We start from the raw sequence: 22752 nt of genomic DNA, 5'->3' as shown, positions 1-22752 counted from the left end.
TTCATGACATAACCAAAGAAAAAAAAAGTGGTAAGTGGAATAATAAAGTAACTGACACCCAATCAGATCAGAGAAGTTATAATTGCTGACAACTGGGGCTGTAAGGTGTGATACATACAGCAAAAAAGAAAAAAATAAAAATTAAGTTTGGTAAAGGCATAGCAACATACATGACACCTGATCCAACCAAAGAAGTTACAATTGTAGTCAACTAGGACTGTAAGCCAATAATATATACAGCTATTGGTGCATACCTCAAAATTATGATCTGAACTTGCGCAAAAATAGTACACATACTATCATCACCAAAAGGAAAATGTCACGTATAAAAATTAAAGGTGCACGATTGCTGAGAGGCATAACTACATATCATGGAATAACTTGGCATTAAATTTCTATAAAGGAAGATTTAGTACCACATTTATATTGAAAATTACTGTTATGTAAAGAGAACAACCAAGAAATTAGAAAATACATAAAAATGCACACCTCAGGAGCCATCCAACGGTATGTTCCAGTTTCCGCAGTCATTACTCCAGATTGAGTTTGCACTCTTGCTACTCCAAAATCAGCAACCTTAACAACCTGTCCAGGAAAGTTTTAGAATTTTTAGACAAACTATATATTGTTACAAGCAGCATCCTCCTAACTCCTAAGAGGGTTGAATCTATAATTAGGCAGCATAAATTCAAAAAAAGGATTTCATCAAAAGCTAAGGTTCAATTTAGATACAGTTTTGTATTTACTATTTCTAGACTTAAAATATAAGGATTTTTTCAGTTATGGATTCGATTTTTATAAATATTAAACTCGTGACAATTCTAATTTTGATTTTATGTATTTTATAAATGGAAAAGTGTTTGGCAATCATATAACAAGTCAAAAAAAAAAAAATCTTTTTAGATGATTTAAGTCGTAGCTTGAAATTTTTCATTATAAAATTTATTTAAAAAATTTTGCAAATTAAAAGATTTTTTATATCCCTATTTATTTATCTAGTTTTTAAAAATTGTTGTTATCAAAATGTGAAAACAAAAGGTAAAAACAGATTACCAAACATGATTTTAAAAATTGCTTTCCAATTTTTCATTTTAAAACCAGAAATTGAAAAATAAAAATCAACCAAACATACCCCAAGCAACAGAAGACGGGATTTTGATTAAGAAAACAAATAAGCAAGAAAATAGATATGAATGGCATTGAAAATGGAAAATGCAACTGAACTTTAGGAAGGGAAACAAGCTATGTCTACCAAGCCATACTCAACTAGCTCCAGCCTTATTTATGAAACTATGCCCAATACACTAGTAGGGATAGTCAGTCATCACAATCAAATAAGCAGCCTGGTTTTTTTTCCTCCAAGTGCTATAAAAATCTGTACAAATGTGAGTATCCTACCACAGCTTATATCTGACACTCAGTTATATTAGATACACACCATTAGTGACTGGTTTATAATCTTAATGTTATTTATTTTATTGTGCATTTGAAAAAAAAGAAAATGCCAACATGGATTCAGATTGTGATATAATTACGGATGTTGGACAAATACAGTAGAAATGAAATTATCAATAACTAGGAAGAAAACAACATTGAATAGATTGCTTGAAAATCAAAAGCAGTCAAAGTGGAAATATGAGAGACTATCAAATCAAAGAATTGTGGTTATATAAAGATGGAAATTCAACAAACACCAATACATTGGAAAGAGGGAAGGGGAAAAAAAAACCAAAACAACATGCAAGTACCACAAACTAGAAAAGAATACATTGAAAACATAAAACAGCATCAATAGGCAGTTAGAAATTAAAAATGAAATTATCAAGATGAGAAAGCATCATATCCGCAAAAGGGATAGAATTGTGGTTTTGCATATTATGGGAAATTTTCCAGAGACAAAAATTAAGAAAAACTAAATCAGAAAAGTTAAAAGGTTTAAAGTCACATGGATATTGTATGAAAATATAATTAACAAAGGATAAAAGATCAGACACATATGGTTTTAAAAAGAAATACCACGTACATCATTTTCATCCATCAAAAGATTGGCAGTTTTCAGATCCCTGTGGATTATATTATTCTCGTGCAAATAGTTCATTCCTTTGGCAACATCAATCGCTACTTTGAGTAGAGATGGTAGCTTAAATGCACCCCGTTGTTTATGCAGAAAGTCGTAGACACTTCCTCTAGACATGAACTCTGGTAAAATAGAAACATAACCATCAGAATTAATTATCTTCTTTAAAAAGAGAGCAAATTGATATTACAACGTCCCAAAGGGCCATGTAATCTTACAGAATGATAAATTTGTATAAGAGGATAGTTACCATAAAAACTAAGTTCCTATACTTTCTGTAAATCCCACATATAGCTGCTATATAGGCAGTAGTTCCCTTCTATTAACCTAATGAATTATATGTTACCATGTTGAAAAACAGCACCCAAGCAGCAGCCCAATCTTGAATATAGAAGTAACAAATGTATCTCAAGCATACACTAAAATAGGTATAGAAAATTCATTGGAATTTACCAGTTATAATGCACAAATTTGGAGGTCGGGTACATGCACCTATGAATTGTACAACATTCCTGTGCCGAATTTTTCTACAATGCCAATAAAAATCATATGAGAAAAGATGGGAATGTTAAGAAAGATGCAGAAAGAGATATCTATCCTTCTTACCAAAGGGATGGGCAAGTGGAATAACATTAGTTGACATCAGAAAAAACTCCAATACAAATTATTACATGCACAAAACAAAACATATTGCTAGGACACTGCACTACAGCTTTCTAAAGATACAGTGAATGAAAAATGCACTATAATTTTAATGAGTGACTTGAAACTTTTTTCCTTTTTTTTTTTTTTTTTTTTTTTGTTAGGCAAAAAGAGGGCATGTATTCGAAGCACCTTAGAGAAGATGAAGCAAGCACACACTAAGTGGTACAATCAAAGCCTAGTATAGGCGAAAAGGTAAGGAGCAAAAAGAACTTTTTCCTTACTAAGAACTCAACCAATCTAGAAAATCTAACATAGATAGCGTGTGGTCCTTTGTATACACCTTAACCCAATTCACAAAAGTATATAAAAAGTAGATTTAATCGCTTGGTTTGATTGCTCAACATCATTAAAAGTCCTTTTGTTCCTTTCCTTCCAAATAGTCTACCACAAGCACAAGGGAGCAACCCTCCATGCTTTCTTCCATCTTTTACCCACGAAAGAGTTATGCCAACCCAACAGATTCCCTCTGGAATGTAAAACCCACTCCATTCCAAAAAGGGAGTAAATCAAATTCCACAACATTCTTGTTATGGAGCAAAAAAGAAGCAAGTGACTTGTAGTTTCCTCCTCTCTTTTGCACAAATAGCACCTATTCGGGAGATTCCAACCCCTCTTTTTGAGTCAGTTAAGAGTTAAAATTCTTCCCTAAGATGTTTCCTAGGCAAAAAAATTGACCTTCATTGGAGCCCAGGTCCTCTACACTATACTAAACAGAAAAGGATCTCTAGGTCCCTTAGAAGAGGAACAATAAAGAGATCTAATAGAAAACTTGTCGTTCTTAGTTTCATTCCATCTTAGATTGTCCTCCACATCCCTTTTAACTTCCAAAGGTTGTAGTTTCTAAAACAAAGTTTTCACTTCACCTAGCTCCCAATCATTAAAAATGTCTTGAAAAACAAGGGCTCCAACTGCCCCCTTCCCCATCCTCCTCCCAAGCTTCTGCCATCCATCCATTTTTGTTGGCCACACAAGAAAATAAGTTTGGGAATGCTTCTTCCAAAGTTTGATTCTCACACCATAAGTCTTTCCAAAATTTAGCCCTTCTCCCATTCACAACTAAAAAAGCGAGATCTACTTCTCCTACCCTCCCATTCATTTTTTATGGCCTTTCACACCCCAACTCCATAACCTTCTCTCACTTCTCTCAAACACCACTCCCTTTCCTCTTCTTCATACTTCCTTATTATGAGTTGTGTTGAGCTGTAAATAAAATAGGAGAATTATTTTCCTATTATGTTAGTTTTCTATTTCTGTAAATAGATAGTTTTGTTAGTTTCCTATTTTTGTAAATAGATAGTTTTATTAGTTTCCTATTTCTGTAAATAGATAGTTTTATGATTTAGGAATAAGTTAGTTTCCTATTATGTCTCTTGTTTCCTATTTCTTCTCTCGTAATCTCCTATATAAATTGTGTGTATAATCAATCTAATAGACAATTTATTATTTTTCATCCCATATTTCGTGTCATGGTATCAGAGTTGTAGGTTTTTAAGACCTGGGCATCATTCTAGCCTTCATCGTCATTTTTCTAGCCTTCATAGCTGGATTTTTTTTTTATTCACGTGTTCTTTTACCAGCCTTCATTGCTACTGATTTTTTTGTTTCGCGGTCTACCTTAATTCTAAGAGATCAGGTTTTTTCATGGAAGATGTTGGAAAATTCAGGTACACCTTCACTATCTTTTTACATAAATGCCTTACACAGAGTTTATGATGACTCTTGGATAATAGACTTCGGTGCCACAAACTATATGACCTCCAAATCTCAACTTTTCAATACCTATACCCCAAACCCAAGTAATAAGAAAATTGTAGTGGCCGGTGGCTCTTTAGCTACCGTTGCAGGTTTCGGAGACATATACATCACACCTACCCTTATTCTTAAAAATGTCCTCTATGTATCAAAATTGTCAGCCAACCTTGTTTCCATTCAAAAACTTACCCATGATCTTAAATGTTATGTTATTTTTTTCCCTTCTTATTGTGTTCTTCAAAAACAAGGCCTGGGGAGGAGGATTGGACTTGCTAAGGAAAGGAGCGGTCTTTACCACCTTGAATCATCTCAGAAAACTAGTAATAATTTGTCATTGTCTTTTCTCAGTTTCTCAAATAAAGATACCATTTGGTTGTATCACCTACGTCTAGGTCATCCATCTTTTAAGGTTTTAAAGGTCATGTTTCCTCATTTGTTCCAAGGATTAGATATTTTTGAGTTTCATTGTGAAACTTGTGAATTGGAAAAACATACTCGTGTATCTTTTCCTATTAGCAATAAAAGTAGTTCTCATCCTTTTCATTTGATTCAGTGACATATGGGGTCCTTCGACTATACCTAATGTTTCTGGGGCTCGTTGGTTTGTATCCTTAATTGATGACTACACTCGGGTTACATGAATCTTTCTTCTTAAATAAAAATCTGATGTTAGCATTGTTATACCTAATTTCCACTCAATGGTTCAAAACCAATTTGGGGTTAAAATAAAAAACTTTAGGATAGACAATGCTAGAGATTACTTCAACTAGACTTTGTCACCCTATTTTCAATCACAGGGCATTCTCCATGACTCATCATGTGTTAACACAACCCAACAAAATGGGGTAGCCGAGAGGAAAAATGGGCATTTACTCGCAACAACCCGAGTCTTACTCTTTCAAGGGAATGTTCCTAAGTCCTATTGGGGGGAAGCTGTTCTTACTGCCACATACATGATAAATAGAATTCCTCACGAGTGTTAGACAACAAAAGCCCCGTAGAGATACTTAAGAGTTTCTATCAACACTTCAGAACCTCAAATGGGCTCACTCCTAGGGTATTTGGGCGCATTGCATTTGTTCATGTCCACAGCCAACATAGAGATAAGCTAGACCCTCAAGCCATAAAATGTGTCTTCCTTGGTTACTCATCAACTCAAAAAGGATACAAGTGTTACAATCTTTGCAGATGTCACCTTCACAGAAAATAAACCTTTTTTCCCCAAGTCCTCTCTTCATGGGGATATTTCAATGATAGAAGATAGTCCTTATGAGTCCTTTGAACCTCTTGACCTTCCTCATGTCTCAACCCATGGTGATGAAAAACCTGAGTCATCTGAACCTGAGTCATCCGAGTCAATCACACCTAAGACACCCAATTTTACCACTGAACCCGTGTCATCCCTTGTTCCAGCCAGTGTCACTCGCAATTTTCCACAGGTTCCTAAAGTGTAATTCAAGGGAAAAGGCCATTCCAGAACAAAAACAGGTCCAAGAATCCAACTCAAACCCTGGGAATGAAATCACGGTAAGATCGGACCCACCTTTACATACACAACCTGGTGAACTTCCACTGACTCAAGAGACAACCTAGACCTAGACCTTCCTATTGCTGTTAGAAAAGGCACCAGAGAATGCACTAACCGACCACTCTATCCACTATCACACTGTGTCTCTTAAGCACCTATCACTAGCTTACAAGAATTTTATTGTGAGTCTACCACCACTATCATCCCTAACACTGTTTCTGAGGCATTGACAAAAAGGGAATGGAAGGATGCTATGAGAGAGGAGATGAGTGCATTAGAAAAAAATAAAACATGGGAGATTGTTGAAAGACTGAAAGGGAAAAACATTGTTGATTGCAGGTGGATTTTCACACTGAAATATAAGGTTGATGGATCTCTTGAGAGACATAAAGCAAGATTGGTAGCCAAAGGGTACACTCAAACTTATGGAGTTGATTATCAGAAGACTTTTGCTCCAGTTACAAAAATGAATACTGTAAGAATCCTACTGTCACTGGCTGCCCACTACAATTGGCAACTCCTACAGTATGATGTTAAGAATACATTTCTTCATGGTGATTTAGATGAAGAGATTTACATGAACATCCCACTGGGATTTGAGGGAAACACAGGTAACAAGGTGTGCAAGCTGAAAAAGGCTCTTTATGGGCTAAAACAATCTCCTGAGGCTTAGTTTGAGAGATTTGCAAAAGTTATGAAAGAGTTTGGGTACAAACAAAGCCAAGGTGACCACACTCTCTTCATTAAACACTCGGCTTCAGGGGGAGTAACTGCTCTTCTAGATCATAGTGACTGGAAATGATGAGAGAGAAAAACATGAATTGAAACAGAGATTAGCAACAGATTTGAGATAAAGGAACTAGAAAAACTGAAGTACTTCCTCGGTATTGAGGTGGCATATTCCACACAAGGGATCTTCATCTCTCAACAAAAGTATGTGACTGATTTATTGGCAGAAACAGGGAAGATTGGGTGTAAACTAGTCTCTATCCCAATGGATCCAAACCACAAGTTGGGAGAAGCTACAGAAGAACCAGTGGTGGATAAAAGAATGTACCAGAAGCTGGTTGGTAGGCTCATATACTTTGCTCACACTCGGCTAGACATTGCCTACTCAGTGAGCGTGATCAGTCAATTCATGCATGATCCAAGAGAACCTCATCTTCAAGCTGCTTACAGGGTGCTACATTACTTGAAAGGCAACCCTAGGAAAAGAATTTTGTTCAAGAAGAACAATACTCTTGCTCTAGAAGCATACACCGACGCTGACAATGCAGGTTCCCTAGTGGATTGAAGATCAACTACAGGGTATTGTACTTTTCTTTGAGGTAATCTGGTAACATGGAGAAGTAAAAAAGCAAAATGTGGTAGCAAGGTCGTTTGCAGAATCAGAGTTTAAGGTCATTGCTCAAGGGTTGTGTGAACTACTTTGGCTGAAGATTATTCTAGATGATTTGAGAATCAAGTGGGATGGTCCTATGAAACTCTATTGTGACAACAAGTCAGCTATCAATATTGCTCATAACCCTATACAACACGATAGGACAAAACATATTGAGATTGATAGGCATTTCATCAAAGAAAAATTGGAGGAAGGAATAGTGTGTATGTCCTATGTTCCATCAGAACATCAATTAGCTGATATCCTAACAAAAGGGCTGAACAGTTCAATGTTTCACGATCTTGTATTCAAGCTGGGAATGGAAGACATCTATTCCTCAGCTTGAGGGGGAGTGTTGAGCTGTAAATAAAATAGGAGAATTATTTTCCTATTATGTTAGCTTCCTATTTCTGTAAATAGATAGTTTTATGATTTAGGAATAAGTTAGTTTAGGAATAAGTTAGTTTCCTATTATGTCTCTTGTTTCCTATTTCTTCTCTTGTAATCTCCTGTATAAACTGTGTGTATAATCAATCTAATAGACATAATTTATTATTTTTAATCCCATATTTCGTGTCAGTTTCCATAAAGACTCCCTTCATGTAGCAAATCTCCAACTCCACTTCTCTCAAGCTAAGCTTTGTTTAGGAAAACAAGGTTAAGAATTCCGAGGCCCCCCTCCTTTTTACCTAACCCAAATAGATTCCAATTCACTAAATGAGGTTTTTTCTCTAGTGCACCATCTCTCCATAAAAAATCTATTTGGATATTTTTGAGTCTTGAACTAACCTTTCTTGGGATAACAAATAAAGACATGAAGTAAATCAGGAGACTTGATAAAGTGTTTTTTATCAAAGTAAGTCTCCCACCCTTGGAAAGGTATTATCTTTTCCACATCGCAAATCTATTTCCAAATCTCTCTTCCACTGCATCCCATATCCTGGAAGATTTAAAAGAGACTCCTAAAGGTAAACCAAAATAAGATGTGGCTAGCTTACCTATTCTACATCCCAACACCGATGCTAAAATCTCCACATTAGTTACACCCCCTCCCCAACACCCACACACACACAAACAAGAATAACCTCACTCTTATCCAAATTAATTTTTAGTTGAGAGGTTGCCTTAAACCACATAAACACCCTACTCAAATGTCTCAACTAATCATTGTTGGCCTTGCAAAAAATCAAGGTATCGTCAACAAACAAGAGACAAGACACATCCATCCCCTTTCCACTTCTTCTTCCCACATTAAAACCTAAAATGAAGTCTCCACTCTTAGCTTTGCTTAACAATTGACTAAGAGCTTCCATGGCCAAAATGAAAGGTTAGGGGGATAAAGGATTGCCTTGCCTCAAACCCGAAACTATGAAAAAATCCTGAAGGAGTTTCGTAAATGAGAACAAAAAAGCTTGCCATGGAGATACATCATTTTATCCATCTTATCCACTTTTGCACAAACCCCATTTTAGACAAGACCGTTAATAAGAAATCTCAATTGAAATGATCATAAGTCATCTCAATATCCATCTTTAAGATAAGTCCGAGAGTGTTGCTCTTTAACTTAGAGTCAATGACTTCACTAGCAATGGGCACTGCATCAAGAATCTGTCTACCTTTAATAAAAGCACATTGAAAGTCCGAAACCACCTCTCCCATTACTTCCTTGAGTTTGTTTGCCAAAACTTGAGTTAGCAACTTGAACAAACCCCCAACAACGCTAATGGGTCTAAAGTCTTTCAAATTTCCAGCTCCCCCTTTGTTGGGATCAACAATAAGAAAGTGGTGTTTAAGCTTCTTTGAAAAGTGCCTTGAGTGAAAAACTCCCTAAAAGAACCCATGATCTTGCACTAAATGAAATCCCAACAAAATTACTAGAAGCCATAGTGAAACTGTTTGTGCTTGGAGCTTTATCCCCACAAAGGCTATTGAGAGCTTCAAAAACTTCCTCCTCCAAGGAAGGCTCCTCTAAGCTCTTGGAACGATCTCTCCCCAAAACTTCAAAGCATAATCTCCTTATGATTGGTCTCCAATCCCCCATCTCCGAAAGAAGAGCATGAAAAGCTCTACGCACCATTAACTCACTTTGGTCAACAAGTTCTTTTTACTACAAGCCTTGGCCATTTTGTGGAAAACCCTAATGTTCTTATCTCCCTCCCTTAACTAGATTTCTCTAGACCTTTCTCTCCATGAAGTTTCTTCCATTAAAGCCCACTTTTTAAACTCCTCCAAGGCCATCCTTCTAGCCTTTGTCTCCTCAAGGGAGAGAGGAGAAACTCTCTCTTTAGAGTCCCAAAAGTTAATAAGGGAAAGAGCTTTTGCCTTGTTAAAGGAAACATTACCAAAAGCTACTTTATTCCACACCTTAAGGTCTTTTTTGAGGGCCTTTTACTTCACAGCAAGGCAGTGAGCTAGTTCCACTAACATTATACCTCGTCCACCAATTTCTCAAGAGATCTTTGAAACCATCAACCTTAAACCACATATTCTCAAATTTGAAAGGAGTTTTGCCTTTTTTGATCCTTCCCCCTTCAAGAATGATAGGACAATGGTCTGAAATAGTCTTAGGAATAACAAACAGAGAAAGACCCAAAAAGTAGTCCTTCTACTCATCAGAAACTAAGTAGTCAAGCCTCAAGGCTGACCAAGAGTTCAAGCCACCACACCATGTAAATAGGCGAAGTGGCTTGTAACTTATATAGCAAGGATGACATAGGCGAAGATTAAAACCTAGTTAATATGCTTTGACTAACTAGTACAAAATGGGAATGGGTTAATTCATAAGTAAAATTCTTATTAAAAAAAAAGAAAAAAAAAGCTCAAATGGCAGTTTCAAAGAGGAGAGGTATGATCAAGTTATACAGGGTAAAAGAATGTTGATTGCAGTCATATAATATTTTTATGAGCTACCTCATAAGCACAAATAACAATATAAGAAAATTCACTTAGCTAAAAATTTCTTAATCCACAATCACATTTTAATCAAGTCCATGTTGAGTACAAAGAATTATTCATTATCTAAGGGTTTTTTTTTTATTAATGCTTTGCATGTTACATTTTAAAAAAGGGAGCTTGGATAAAAAATCTTCATGTTCTCAATACTGTTCTTCTAGGCAAGTAGATTTGCCTATAAAAAAGTCTCCATGGAAGAGGGTAATTATAGGAGAGTTTTTCTTTTTAGAGGTGGGGGTTTGCTTTAGTGTACTAAGGGAAGGTTATGCAGTACGATTGTGAAAGGCAATTAGGAACAAATGGGAAGGTTTTAAAAGTAGAATTCACTTTGTTATTGGGGATGAGAGAAGAGTAAATTTTGGTTGGATAGGTGGTATGGTTCCATGATTGGGAGTTAGAGATCGTGGAGCTTTTCTACGAAGACTTCAAAAGCAAAAGTGAGGCAAGATGCATAGGATAGGATGACCCAAATGGATCTAAAGAGTGGAAAAGTTCTCAGTTGAGACTTTCTACTCCTTTTTGGTGCAACTAGGATCAACCCCATTTTTAGTTGATGTCGTTTGGAGTCTATGGACTTCGACAAGAGTGGGTTTTTTTTTTTTACATTGGGAAGCAATGTGCAAAAGAACATTGACCTTGGATCAATTGAAAAGGAGAGACATGTCTTTAAGGAACAAATGTTGCATGTGTAAAAAGGAAAAAGAATCCATTTATTGCATTATACACACAAATTTCTTTTCAAGAAAAACTTATTTGTGGTCAAATTATATTTTTATTGATTTGAAGAATGATGTGGTTATAATCTCTATACTCTAATTCTTCATTTTTCCTAGTTGTTAATCAAGGGCTTGAGGAACCTGGTTATCAAATAGCTTCAACTTAATTTGGGCCTTAACTTGATTTAATTTTGAGAGTTGACTTGACTTGAGTCTTGGCATGATTTGCACCTTGTCTTGACTTGGACCTTGGTGTGATTTGGATTTTGGCTTGACTTGGACTTTGGCGTGAATTAGGTATTGGTGTGACTTGAGCTTTGGCTTGATTGCCTTGACATAACTTGAACAATGCCAATTGAGGGCTTGAGCAACTCAATCCTAGATCGAAAGAGTTTTCTTTTATACATTTTAATCTTGAAGCTTGTAACTCGAGGGTTCAAGGATCTTGACAATTTGAAGAAACTTTGAAAAAATTGAAGATTCATCAAGGTGTTTCCTTTGAAGATTTGGATCTCCCTTGAAGAGTTTGTCTCAAGTCTTGTCTTCTGACTTGCCTTGAGAGCTTTAGAATGAGTCTCATTTATAGAGACTGGAAGTACCAAATTTATTTAGTTTTCTAATTCCTTACAAATTTATTGATGGGACTAAAATTAATATTTAGAAAGATTTTAAAGACCATAATTAGAAGTCTTAACTGTTTAATATATTATTCTTTAATTTAAGAGATCTAAAACAACATATTTGGTAGTCTATAATTTATTTCTTAGTAAGACTTGATAATTACTTTTTCAATTATCGAATTTACCATTTTGTTTATTCTAACAATTATATTTAAGATTTTAAAGACCATAATTAGAAGTCTTAACCGTTTAATATATTATTCTTTAATTTAAAATAATATTTAAGGAAATCTAAAACAACATATTTGGTAGTCTTTAATATATTTCTTAGTAAAACTCGATAATTACTTTTTCAATTATCGAATTTACCATTTTGTTTATTCTAACAATCATATTTTAATTTTTAGAATATATATTTTTCTTATTTAAATGGAAAAGAACTTGTCTTTTCTTTTTATATAGCTCATGCTATAGATGACATTATTCATTAGTAGAAAATTTATGACATGTGACAACTTTGAACATGTGATTTTGTTGTTGGTCCATAATTAACTTAATTTAAGTATATGATAGCTTATAAAGGTTAAATTTTGACCTTATAAACACATTCTCTTATATTGTGCCACAACAAGAATATTGTGGTGGCTTCTCTTTTCCATGTTTAGGATAGCTTGGTTGATCCATTCTTTAACAAGACCGATGTTTTTAAGCTACAATGGGTCCTTTGTTGGGAAAAAGTGGAAAAGAGCCTAGCTGATTTTCCCTTAGTGTTTATTTTGGATCATTTGGAGGGACAAAAGTCAGAAGGAACTCAAAATTGTGAAGTAATAGAAGCAAGTGCTCAAATCTTTTTTTGAGTAATTTTTTTGGAGTGTGTTAGCCATTGTAACAATGTTACAGTGAAAGTGTAACCATACAAAGGGCTCCAAGCAAAAAAAACAAAAAAACAAACAAAACAAAAAAACCTTCCCTCTTCTACTTTGAACATAAAAAATGTTACAACTAACCTATTCCAAAGCTTTCTTTATGATCCCTTTGAAGAGGATCACCATGACCAACTTGCAAACTAAATCTACTCTAGAGCTTTTTCTTCCTTGAGTCAATGGTCCCATAATGAAACCCTCATCAAGGATATGTCTCCCCTCACAAAAGCATTCTGATACTCAGACACCACCTTTTCCAATTTACTTGCCCGAATTTTTGCTAGAAGTTTATATAGCTTGCTTACTAGATTGATTGGTCTAAAATCCTTGATATGTCAAATGGAAAGAATTGAAACCTCTCCCACTCGTGCATTGAGCAATTTGATCTCTGATTTAGTTGAAGGAGTGGAACAAGTATGAAGGAAGTTCCAAGGGATGGAAGAAAATGGTTTGCTGTGGAGTCCAAATCTTTTGAACTTTTGATTGATGTTGTAAGAGGTAAGTTAAGAGTGTGCATTTGGGAGAGATGCAGAGGAATAACCTCTTGGATCAGATTTGGGGATGCAAGCCTTAGAAGTTTGTTGACTGGAGTTAAGACTTGCTGTAGAGGTAGAGATGATAGAAGTCAGTCCCTCGTCTGGGAGGAGGAGGGAAGGAAGTACAGGTTGGAGCGTCGTGCAAATGAGGTAGGAAGATTTCTCCTTTGCTTTGTTCGTGATCTAGAGGCAAAACGCTTTTGCTTAATCTTTCCAGAAGGGAAGGGGTTGTCTGGTGGTTGGAATATTTTGGCAGAGAAGTTGAGAGAGGTTGGGGTAGTTCCCATTGGAGGATTAAAGGACCCTCTCTCCATTGAGTTGCTTAAAAAGGAAAAGGAGCTTGAACCAAGGACCTATGCGGATGTAGCAAAATTGAAAACGGGTAGGTTAGGAGATAAGGTCTGGTTGGAGTTGGGAAGGAGGGTGATGCTTGGTAGATTAGAGCAGTTGGATCGCTGTATAGTGGGTAGATGGGAAAATGTTTCAACTCCTTTCCCTAAGTTAGATTTTCTGAAAAATTGGGCTCTTCACGCTTGGCTCCTCAAAGGATGATTGAATATAGTTGTGTTGGGAAGAGGCCTTTTGCTCTTTGAGTTTGAGTTGTTAAGTGAGGCCGAGTGTGTTCTTGCAAGAGGGAAGAGAAGGGTTAAAGACAATGTCTTATTTTTGGAAAAATGGCACCCGGAGGTGGGGTGTTTTTGTAAAGGAGCCAATGTTAACGAGGCTTGGGTGAGAATGGTGGGTCTTCCTCTTCACCTATGGAGCCGCGAGGTGTTTAAATTGATAGGAGATGGTTGCGGTGGTTTCATTGCAGTGGACGAAAATACAGATGCTATGGCAGATTTGCAATGGGCTAGAATGTTGGTGAAGGTGGTCAGTAAGGACTTACCTACCTCTGTCCAGATTGTGGTTGGGTCGGGGTGTTTCTTAGTCCAGCTATGGTGGGAAACCCCGCCTTGGTTTTCTCAAGTGGTGCCAGCGGGAAGTCTTTTCGGGAAAGGGGCTTTAATGGACGAAGAAGAAGTAGGGGGAGGATCACGTGCCATGTGCAAAGGAAGAGTGTTGGAAAAGGAGGTTCAGTACAAGGAGCAGACTAGAGTACAAGTGGTGCCGTCCTGTGGAAGCTCTTCAAAAAGTGTTACAAGCTCCTCCTCTGACTCCGCTGAAAGGGGGCATGGTCCTGAGGTGACTGATGGAGAAAATAGCCTAAGGAATAGGGGTCAAGGTGTAGGGGAAGTAGTTAAAGTGGGTGGCCATGGTTTTGGGCCTAAAGGTCCTAACGTTGGGCCTGTTCTTTGGGAGGCCCAGATTAGAGGCGGGCTTGGGGAGGATAGCCACGAGACTGCCTTAGTGGAGATCCCGTTGCAAGGGTTGGTTAGTGAGTCAAGGCCCATTCGATTAAAAGGATGGCTAATGGGCTGTGATGAGAGGCCTTTTTACCTTAATGGTTCGTTAGTGGGCTGCAAGGGTTTGTCCGGAATGGGCTTTGGGCTTGGGTTAGGGGGGATAAAAGGAGATAGGGCTCATTTCCATTCTAAGGTTGCGGAGATGGAAGTTAAGGCTATAAAGGAGGCATCGCGCACTAAAGTTAGTGAAGATGAGGGGGTCGCCTGCTTTCACGGAGGGGATTTGAGGGATTCAGAGGCTTTCTCGGTGAATGATAGAGCGATGATGACTGATGATGCGTTGGCAGCCGAGGCATCCAGGTACGATTCCTTTCCCGCTATCTTTGGGGAGGATCAGGACATCTTCTCTTCTACTCCTTTATCTGGGTGTGCTTGGGCTTTAGTGGTGGGGGGTGTGTCGGGATCGAAAGGGGTGGACACTATTGAAGGAGTCGGGTTTCAGACTCCATTGTGTGCAATGTTGACTGATGGTAGTCCGTGGGTGATGGACACAGAGAGGGAAAAGTTGTTGGGTGATAAGCCTAAGGTTGTCGAGGCACTGCAGGATAGGGAGGTTTCTGGCAGTAGTTGGGATGAAAGTAGCCTAGTAAAGTTCAGTAAATCTTTGGGGTTCACGACAGAAGGGGTTGAAGGGGAAATCCTAAAATTGCTTCTAAGGTTGAAAAACAGAAGATATCAAGGCAAGAAGAGGGGAACTTTAGGTTTGACTAGGTTTGATCAGGAAGTAAAAAAGTTAGAATGTTCGATTAATTATGATGGAATGAGCAGAAAGAAATATTCGGACAGAAGAGGAGGGGATAGAGCTTTGTGTTTTAAATGAAGATTAAGATTTTATCTTGAAATGTTCGAGGGGTAAATGACAGAAATAAGAGGAAAATAATTAAAGCCTTAATAAGTTCCCAAAAAGTGGATTTGGTCTGTCTGAAGGAGACTAAAATGACAGAGATGTCTTTAGGGGTGGTGCAAAGCCTAGGAGTGGGGAGATTTTTAGAATGGGGAGCCTTGATGCTAGGGGAGCAGCTGGAGGGGTGGTAGTTTTCTAGGATAACAGAGTGTTGGAGCTGGTAGGGATGGAGGTGGGTCTTTTCTCCATTTCCTGTTGGTTCAGGAATTGTGAAGATGGTTTCGGATGGATTTTTTTAGGAGTGTATGGTTCTACTATGAAAAGATACACAATTTTTTTGGGAAGAGTTAGGGGCCATCCGCGAGCTTTGGAATGACCCTTGGTGTATTGGAGGAGATTTCAATATGACCAGAATTCCTAATGAGCATAGAAGAGAAGGGAGGGTGTCTCCTTCAATGAGAAGATTCGTGGAGGTGATTGATGATATGGACTTGAGGGATCTTCCTCTTCAGGGGGGCCCGTTTACCTGGAGTGGAGGGTTGAATAGCCAAGCCATGTCAAGACTGGATTGGTTTTTGGTGTCGGAGGACTAGGAGGGTCATTTTAATGGGGTGGTGCAGTGTACTCTTCCTAGGCCAGTGTCTGATCACTTTCCCATCATGTTGGATGGGGGATGGGGGAGGGGTGAGAAGGGGGCCTGACCCTTTCCGGTTCAAAAACATGTGGTTAAAGGAGGAGAGTTTTAAGTATCTACTGAAGGGGTGGTAGCAAGGTTTAAGCTTCAGTGGATCCTTTAGCTTTGTCCTTGCAGAGAAATTAAAGGCTTTGAAGGCTATCTTAAAAACTTGGAACAAGGATGTTTTTAGGAAGGTGGGAGTGAATAAGAGATTGGCCTTGGACAAAGTGGATTTCTGGGATTCTCAGGAGAAGTTGTGTTCTTTATCATTGGATGAGCTGGAATCTAGAAAGGAAGCAAAGGGGGATTTTGAGAAATGGGTTCTTATGGAGAAGATTTCTTGGAGACAAAAATCAAGAGAAGTGTGGTTGAGGGAGGGTGACAGAAATACAGGCTTGTTTCATAGGATGGCCAATTCCCATAGAAGGAGAAATTGTTTGTCTAAGATTAAAATAAATGGAACCTGGTTAACAGAAGAGCAGGAAATTAAGGGGGGTGTGGTTAGAGCTTTCAAGAACCTTCTGGCAGATCCTCGTGATTGGCACCCAACTATGGAAGGTCTGGACTTTAATAGAATTGATGTTCATGAAGCAACTAGATTGGAGGAGGTATTTACAGAGGAAGAGGTTCTCTCCGCTCTCTTAGATCTGAATAGGGACAAGGCTCCTGGTCCAAATGGATTCCCTCTAAGCTTCTGGCAGTCTTGCTGGGAATTTGTGAAAGAAGAGGTTATGGGTTTTTTGAAAGAGTTCCACGAGCATGACAGATTTGTTAAGAGTCTGAATTCCACTTTCCTGGTCCTAATCCCAAAAAAAGCGGGCACAGAGGATCTTAGAGATTTCAGACCAATTAGTTTGGTGGGAGGATTGTATAAATTGTTGGCAAAAGTGTTAGTTAATAGGCTTAAGAAGGTAGTGGGAAATGTGGTGTCTTCAGCTCAAAATGCATTTGTTGAAGGAAGACAAATTCTTGATGATGCCCTAATTGCCAATGAGGCAATAGACTCTTTGTTAAAGCGGAATGAGAGTGGAGTGTTGTGCAAGCTGGATATAGAGAAGGGATATGATTACTTAAACTGGAATTTTTTGTTGTTCGTGATGCAAAGTATGGGTTTTGGGGAGAAGTGGACTGGTTGGATTTCCTGGTGCATTTCCACAGCAACGTTTTCGGTATTGATCAATGGCACCCTGACGGGTTTCTTCAACAGTTCAAGGGGGCTGCGTCAGGGGGATCCACTTTCTCCCTACCTTTTTGTGATCGGGATGGAGGCTCTTAATAGGCTCATCCTTAGAACAGAGAAAAGAGGGGGGGGGGGGGGGGTTTCTTTCAGGCTGTAGGATAAAAGGAAGTAGTGGAGATGGGGTTTTGGTCTCTCATTTGCTATTCGCTAATGATACTCTAGTTTTTTGTGAAGCTTCCCAAGATCAGATGGCGTACTTAAGCTGGTTGTTGATGTGGTTTGAAGTCATATCAAGTTTGAGAATCAATTTGGATAAGAGTGAAATTTTTTCGGTTGGGAGGGTAGAGAATCTGGAGGTTTTGGTTCTTGAGGTTGGTTGTAAAGTGGGAAGGCTGCCAACTTCTTACTTGGGGCTCCATTTGGGTGCGAATCATAAGTCCGTGGCCATTTGGGATGGGGTGGAAGAGAGATTTCGGAAAAGGCTTGCCATGTGAAAAAAGGCAATTTATCTCCAAAGGAGGGAGAATCACTCTAATTCGTAGCACATTGTCAAGTATGCCCATATATTTGATGTCTTTATTGCGAATGCCAAAAGTGGTTAGTTTAAGATTGGAAAAAATTCAAAGGGATTTTTTGTGGGGAGGGGGAGCTTTGGAGAGGAAGCCTCATCTAGTAAAGTGGGATATCGTTTGTTTGGACAAAAGGAAGGGTGGTTTGGGAGTTTGATGTCTTTCTACTCTCAATAGGGCCCTCTTATGTAAGTGGAACTGGCGCTTTGCGAATGAAAGGGAGACTCTTTGGAAGCATGTCATTAGTAGGAAGTTTGGGGAGGAAGAAGGGGGTTGGTATACTAGAGAAGTTAGGGAGGGATTCGGGGTAGGCTTATGGAAGGAAATAAGGAAGGAAGACTCTCTTTTGAAAACAAAGTTGTTTTTTCTGTGGGGAATGGTAGAAATGTCAAGTTTTGGAAAGATAATTAGTGTGGGAACTTCGTTCCTTGTAACTCTTTTCCTTCATTGTATGCATTTGTGTCTTATAAAGAGGCTTGGTTAGTGGAGTTATGGGATCTTTCGGGAGAGGAAGGGGTTTGGAGCCCTAAGTTCTCTAGGCCCTTCAATGACTGGGAGGTGGAGAGATTACTATTGACAATCCGAGAAAGGAGGCTCAATCCTCTTTTGGAAGATAGAATGTTGTGGAAAGAGACTAAAAATGGGATTTTCTCAGTCAAATCTCTTTATAGTGCTCTAGTTTCAAGAAAAGTTGTTCAATTCCCTAATAGCGTTATTTGGAGTCCATGTGTTCCTACCAAAGTGGGTTTTTTTTTGTTTGGGAAGCCTCTTGGGGTAAGGTGCTAACTTTGGATCAACTTAAAAAGAGGGGACGGATTCTAGCTAATAGATGTTTCCTTTGTTGTGAGGAAGAAGAGTCTATTGATCATATTTTTATTCATTGCACCAGGGCAAGAGTTTTATGAGAGTTATTGTTTGCTATTTTTGGCATTACTTGGGTCCTCCCTCTTTCGGTTGGAGATACCCTTCTTGGATGGCATGGCTTTAATATGGGCAAGAAACGTAGTAAGGTGTGGAAGGCAGCCCCTTTGTGTCTTTTTTGGGCTGTTTGGAAGGAAAGAAATAGGATTGCATTTGATAATGAGGAGCTTTCGATTCATAGGTTGAGAAATTCTTTTGTATGTAATCTTTGGATGTGGACTAAGTTGGTTGTAAATGAAGGTCCTCTTCCTTTATTCAGTTTTTTTTATTGGCTAGGAGCTAGTTGAGGGCTGGTATTTTTGTATCCCCTCTACTTTTGTTTGTGCCTTTTATGCTTTTGGGTCAGCCTTAAGGTGCCCTTTTTCTAATTTATTTCTGTGTGTTTATCTATCAAAACAAAAAAAATATTCAAATGGACAGAAAATCACATCAATCCAAACAATATAAATGGGAAAAGAAAAAGGAGACCAAACAATAAGAAAAGCAAGGAGATGGAAGAAACTAATGTTACAAAAGCTCTAGGCCACCACTCTATGGTTGAAAAGTGGCTCCAAGATCAGTATTTTTCCTGGAAAAAAAAGCCAGAAAGCTGCTTATTATACTTACTAAAACTATTTGTAGGTATTACCCTAAAACAAGTGTAAATCTCAACTGTCAAGATTCTCAAACACCGATTGATAAAATACATAAAGTGGAAAAAAGAAAAACACTAAATTAAACACTGTTCATTACAGACTGTCTACCTTATCTATCGACAGCTTTTGCACACTTTGATTGCTCCCAATAATCTAAGAAATGATCTGTTATCTCCACTACTATATGCAAATTAGTCCCACAATTTTCTCTATTCTTTTCCCTTAGGACATGCATTCTTTAGAACAAGCCCCAAACAAAATGCAATTCCCCAAGAGTGACAGGTCCAAACATCAAGATAGATGCCTTGTCATTGCTACTATAGCAAGCCCCTCGCCCTAACTCAATACACACAAACATTGAATCATAGTTATAAATGAATGCTACTAATTACTCCACTTTAAAAGGACAAAGGACCCTAAAGCTTGCTAAGATTTAAAAACTGTCCTTCTAAAGATTGATTTTCTGAGAGTAACTCCGAAGAAAAATAACCCTCCTGGAAGCAAAATAAAGTCTGCCATTACCACAAGCTTTTGGTAGTAAAATAGAAAACAACTTTGGTTAAGGTTGATGAATGATTATCAAGACTTTTTTATTCACCTAAATATTTGTTTCCCACCAAAATCTTTTGAAGAGTTTGAGTTTGAATGTTTTCTTTCCAAGAGAATAATTTAGGCAACCCAACAATGATCCTGGTCTCTGTGCATAACCTAGATCTAAGGAAAAGTCAAATCTGTCTCAGATTTTTTTATCAAATTACTAGTCTGTGTAAATTATTTACATGACAGGCTAGCAGCAACTTTGGTTGGTGCCAACCTAATATTTTTTATTTAAAAATAAAACAAAAGAAACAAAGACAACTGAAAAGCTCCAGATCAACATGCCATGACAAAATTGAAGCACAATTTCAATAAGCAGATAATGCTCTGCTCAAGATGAGAAAGTGCTAAAGAATGAATTGATTGTAGTTGGGGAAGGAAAAAAATATCAGAAAGAATAAAAAATGAATTCTGTAATGGCCAACCAGTGTCATTATTGAAAACAAATATATGCAAACCTCATAATATAGACTTCCTGAGAAAATTCTCGCAGCATATCTGTATTGACAGACTCCGGCTTTAGGATTTTAATAGCCACTTCCTGACTGCGATAAGTGCCTTTGAACCTGAAGAAGTTAGAATGATAAATCAACTGAGAATTAGCAAATATCAGGAGAGATTTCCAAAATTGCGACTTACAGACAATGGTAGAGCCAAGGCATGCCTGGGGGGTGGGAGGTTTGTGGGCATTTGCACCCCTTGAAATTTTAAAATTTTTTTGCACACAGGGATTTTATCCCTTTCTCAAGGACAAAACATGAACTTCATAGTTACCACTAGGCTATGTAAGCAATTTTTGTTTTTTGTATTTTTTTTTTTTTTTTTTTTTTTTTTTTTTTCTCATTTTCACCCCCTAAAATAAATACCTAAATCTTGCCCCCTGCCCAACTCATTTCCTGGCTCTGCCATTGCTTACAGATCACATATCACAATAGGTTTCCAAAATTACTAACTTACAGATCACCATATGACCCTGATGCAACTTTGTTTTCAAGAGTCAGCAGATCGGCATCAATTTCCCAGACATCAGTTTCATCAGTAGGTATTTTTACATAATCATTGAAGGATTCAATCCTTGTGTGGCTAGGCTTGGCAGCAGCAGATGGTGAATGTTGTTTCAACCAAGATTGCTCCTGCATCTGAGTTGAAAATTATCTTATACAAACATATGCAAAGCACATGTTAAAATAGAGGTATAGATATAAAAGACAGGCCAACAACACAAGTATGTACTGTTAAGTGAACTGAATCTGTAGAAGAGGAAACACCACAACTGGTACCTATTTGAAAATTCAACAACTACATTGAATAAAAAAGAATATAAACTGAAATGGATGCATGCTTTGCAAGGTTGGGGATAGCATCAATTCATAATAAGACAAGAAAGTAAGCTACAATTCAATCATTTTCTATAAACAACAAATACACCAGTAAGGTGAGATTGGTTCAAATTGGAAGACACTAGAAAGACAATGTACAGGCTAAAAAATGCAGGTTGTGATAACAAGAATGTGATCAACTAAAATTTTGTGGGACATAATGCTTTTTTCATTGAAAGTAAAATTCCAATATTTGAAATACAAGTTTTGCTGAGTTCAATTTGGACTAATTCCCACCTTTCTTATATAAGCATCACAGGAAATGTATCAGCCTGATAATTGAAGAGAATAAGCCATCAAAATTCAAAGTGCAAAGCATGCACAATAATTTTTTGTGTGCAACATAAAATTAATAGACTTGATATCCATATCTTTTCAGTGCCAAATGGTGATATGATTTTTAGTTAGATACAATTTTCTCCTTACATAATATTCTGCATTGAGCAAAAACCAAATTTTAAGTGACATAAAGTAACAGAAAGTTTACACAGCCAACCTAAAATAGTTGGGCCATGGCTGATTATATCAAAACTCAATCAGTAATTAAACCATGCACAACATGCTTGGACAATTTTCATGTGTGATATGCCTTTATAGATTTGCGAGCCAAATGGTGAAATAGAAATGGAGCATCCAACCATGAAAGCCCAAGTTTTCCTTAAGGTAATATTCATCTTTGTTTGCCTCTCGTCAAAAGGCTCAGGTTCATTCTAGAGGTATTTCTTAAGAGATCACTAATGTGAAAGCATGCAAAACATGTTCCATCATGAAATTGGCCAAACATATTGAGCTGTCTTGCAATTCCAAATATATCTTCTACCAAATAATAATGGCAAAAAAATATGAATTGATGGGTGCCCAATGTACTCTATCATTTTTGATAAGTGAGCGCAAATATATTAAACGAGGCAAAAAGCCACAAAGCATACAGGACGTGTACATAGTAGCCAAAACAAAAACCAACACTCACCACCCCTTAGGGAACAGCGAGCCATTCCAAAAAACCTAAAAGCGAAGAGGACTCCTCTCCCATATACACCCTAGCCCAACTCCACAAGTTACAAACAAAAGAATTCTTTAGCTTCTGAATAGCTAGAGAGCCCCCCCCCTGAAAGCTAATCTATTTCTCTCCTTCCAGACCGTCCAAAAAATAGACAACGGAATGGAAGTCCAAATCCTTTTCCTCTTTCTCCCCACAAAAGGGCCCCTCCAACTGACTAACATCTCTTTGACTTTCTCTGGGAACACCCAATTAGCCCCAAACAAGGCCAAGACAATCTCCCAGAGAGCCCTTACAACTGTACAGTGTAAAAGAATATGATTTACATTTTCCTCTTCACAACCACACAAAAAAC

At 37.7% G+C, this 22752-nt stretch overlaps 1 protein-coding gene across 2 annotated transcripts in view; it reads right to left on the bottom strand.

Annotated features, from left to right (window-relative positions):
• Positions 1 to 22752, bottom strand: part of LOC100260791 (serine/threonine-protein kinase STY8) — a 37961-nt gene that overhangs the window by 3348 nt on the left and 11861 nt on the right. The window contains exons 9-14 of one of the 2 annotated variants that reach the window (XR_009465562.1): positions 20976 to 21157; positions 20477 to 20584; positions 2531 to 2604; positions 2024 to 2199; positions 490 to 585; positions 255 to 362 (exon numbers count right to left, since the gene is read on the bottom strand). Coding sequence is in view for 1 of the 2 variants with exons in the window: in XM_059736482.1 (XP_059592465.1) it covers positions 490 to 585; positions 2024 to 2199; positions 2531 to 2604; positions 20477 to 20584; positions 20976 to 21157 (636 nt within the window). In the remaining variant the exon portion in view is untranslated. The remainder of the gene's footprint in view (positions 1 to 254; positions 363 to 489; positions 586 to 2023; positions 2200 to 2530; positions 2605 to 20476; positions 20585 to 20975; positions 21158 to 22752) is intronic. The other variant, XM_059736482.1, reaches the window with a different exon arrangement.

Source organism: Vitis vinifera, chromosome 4, assembly GCF_030704535.1.
Source record: "Vitis vinifera cultivar Pinot Noir 40024 chromosome 4, ASM3070453v1".
In the NCBI taxonomy this organism is placed as follows: domain Eukaryota; kingdom Viridiplantae; phylum Streptophyta; class Magnoliopsida; order Vitales; family Vitaceae; genus Vitis; species Vitis vinifera.
The sequence above is the reverse complement of the archived record's forward strand: the minus strand, read 5'-3'. Positions and strand labels throughout refer to the sequence as shown.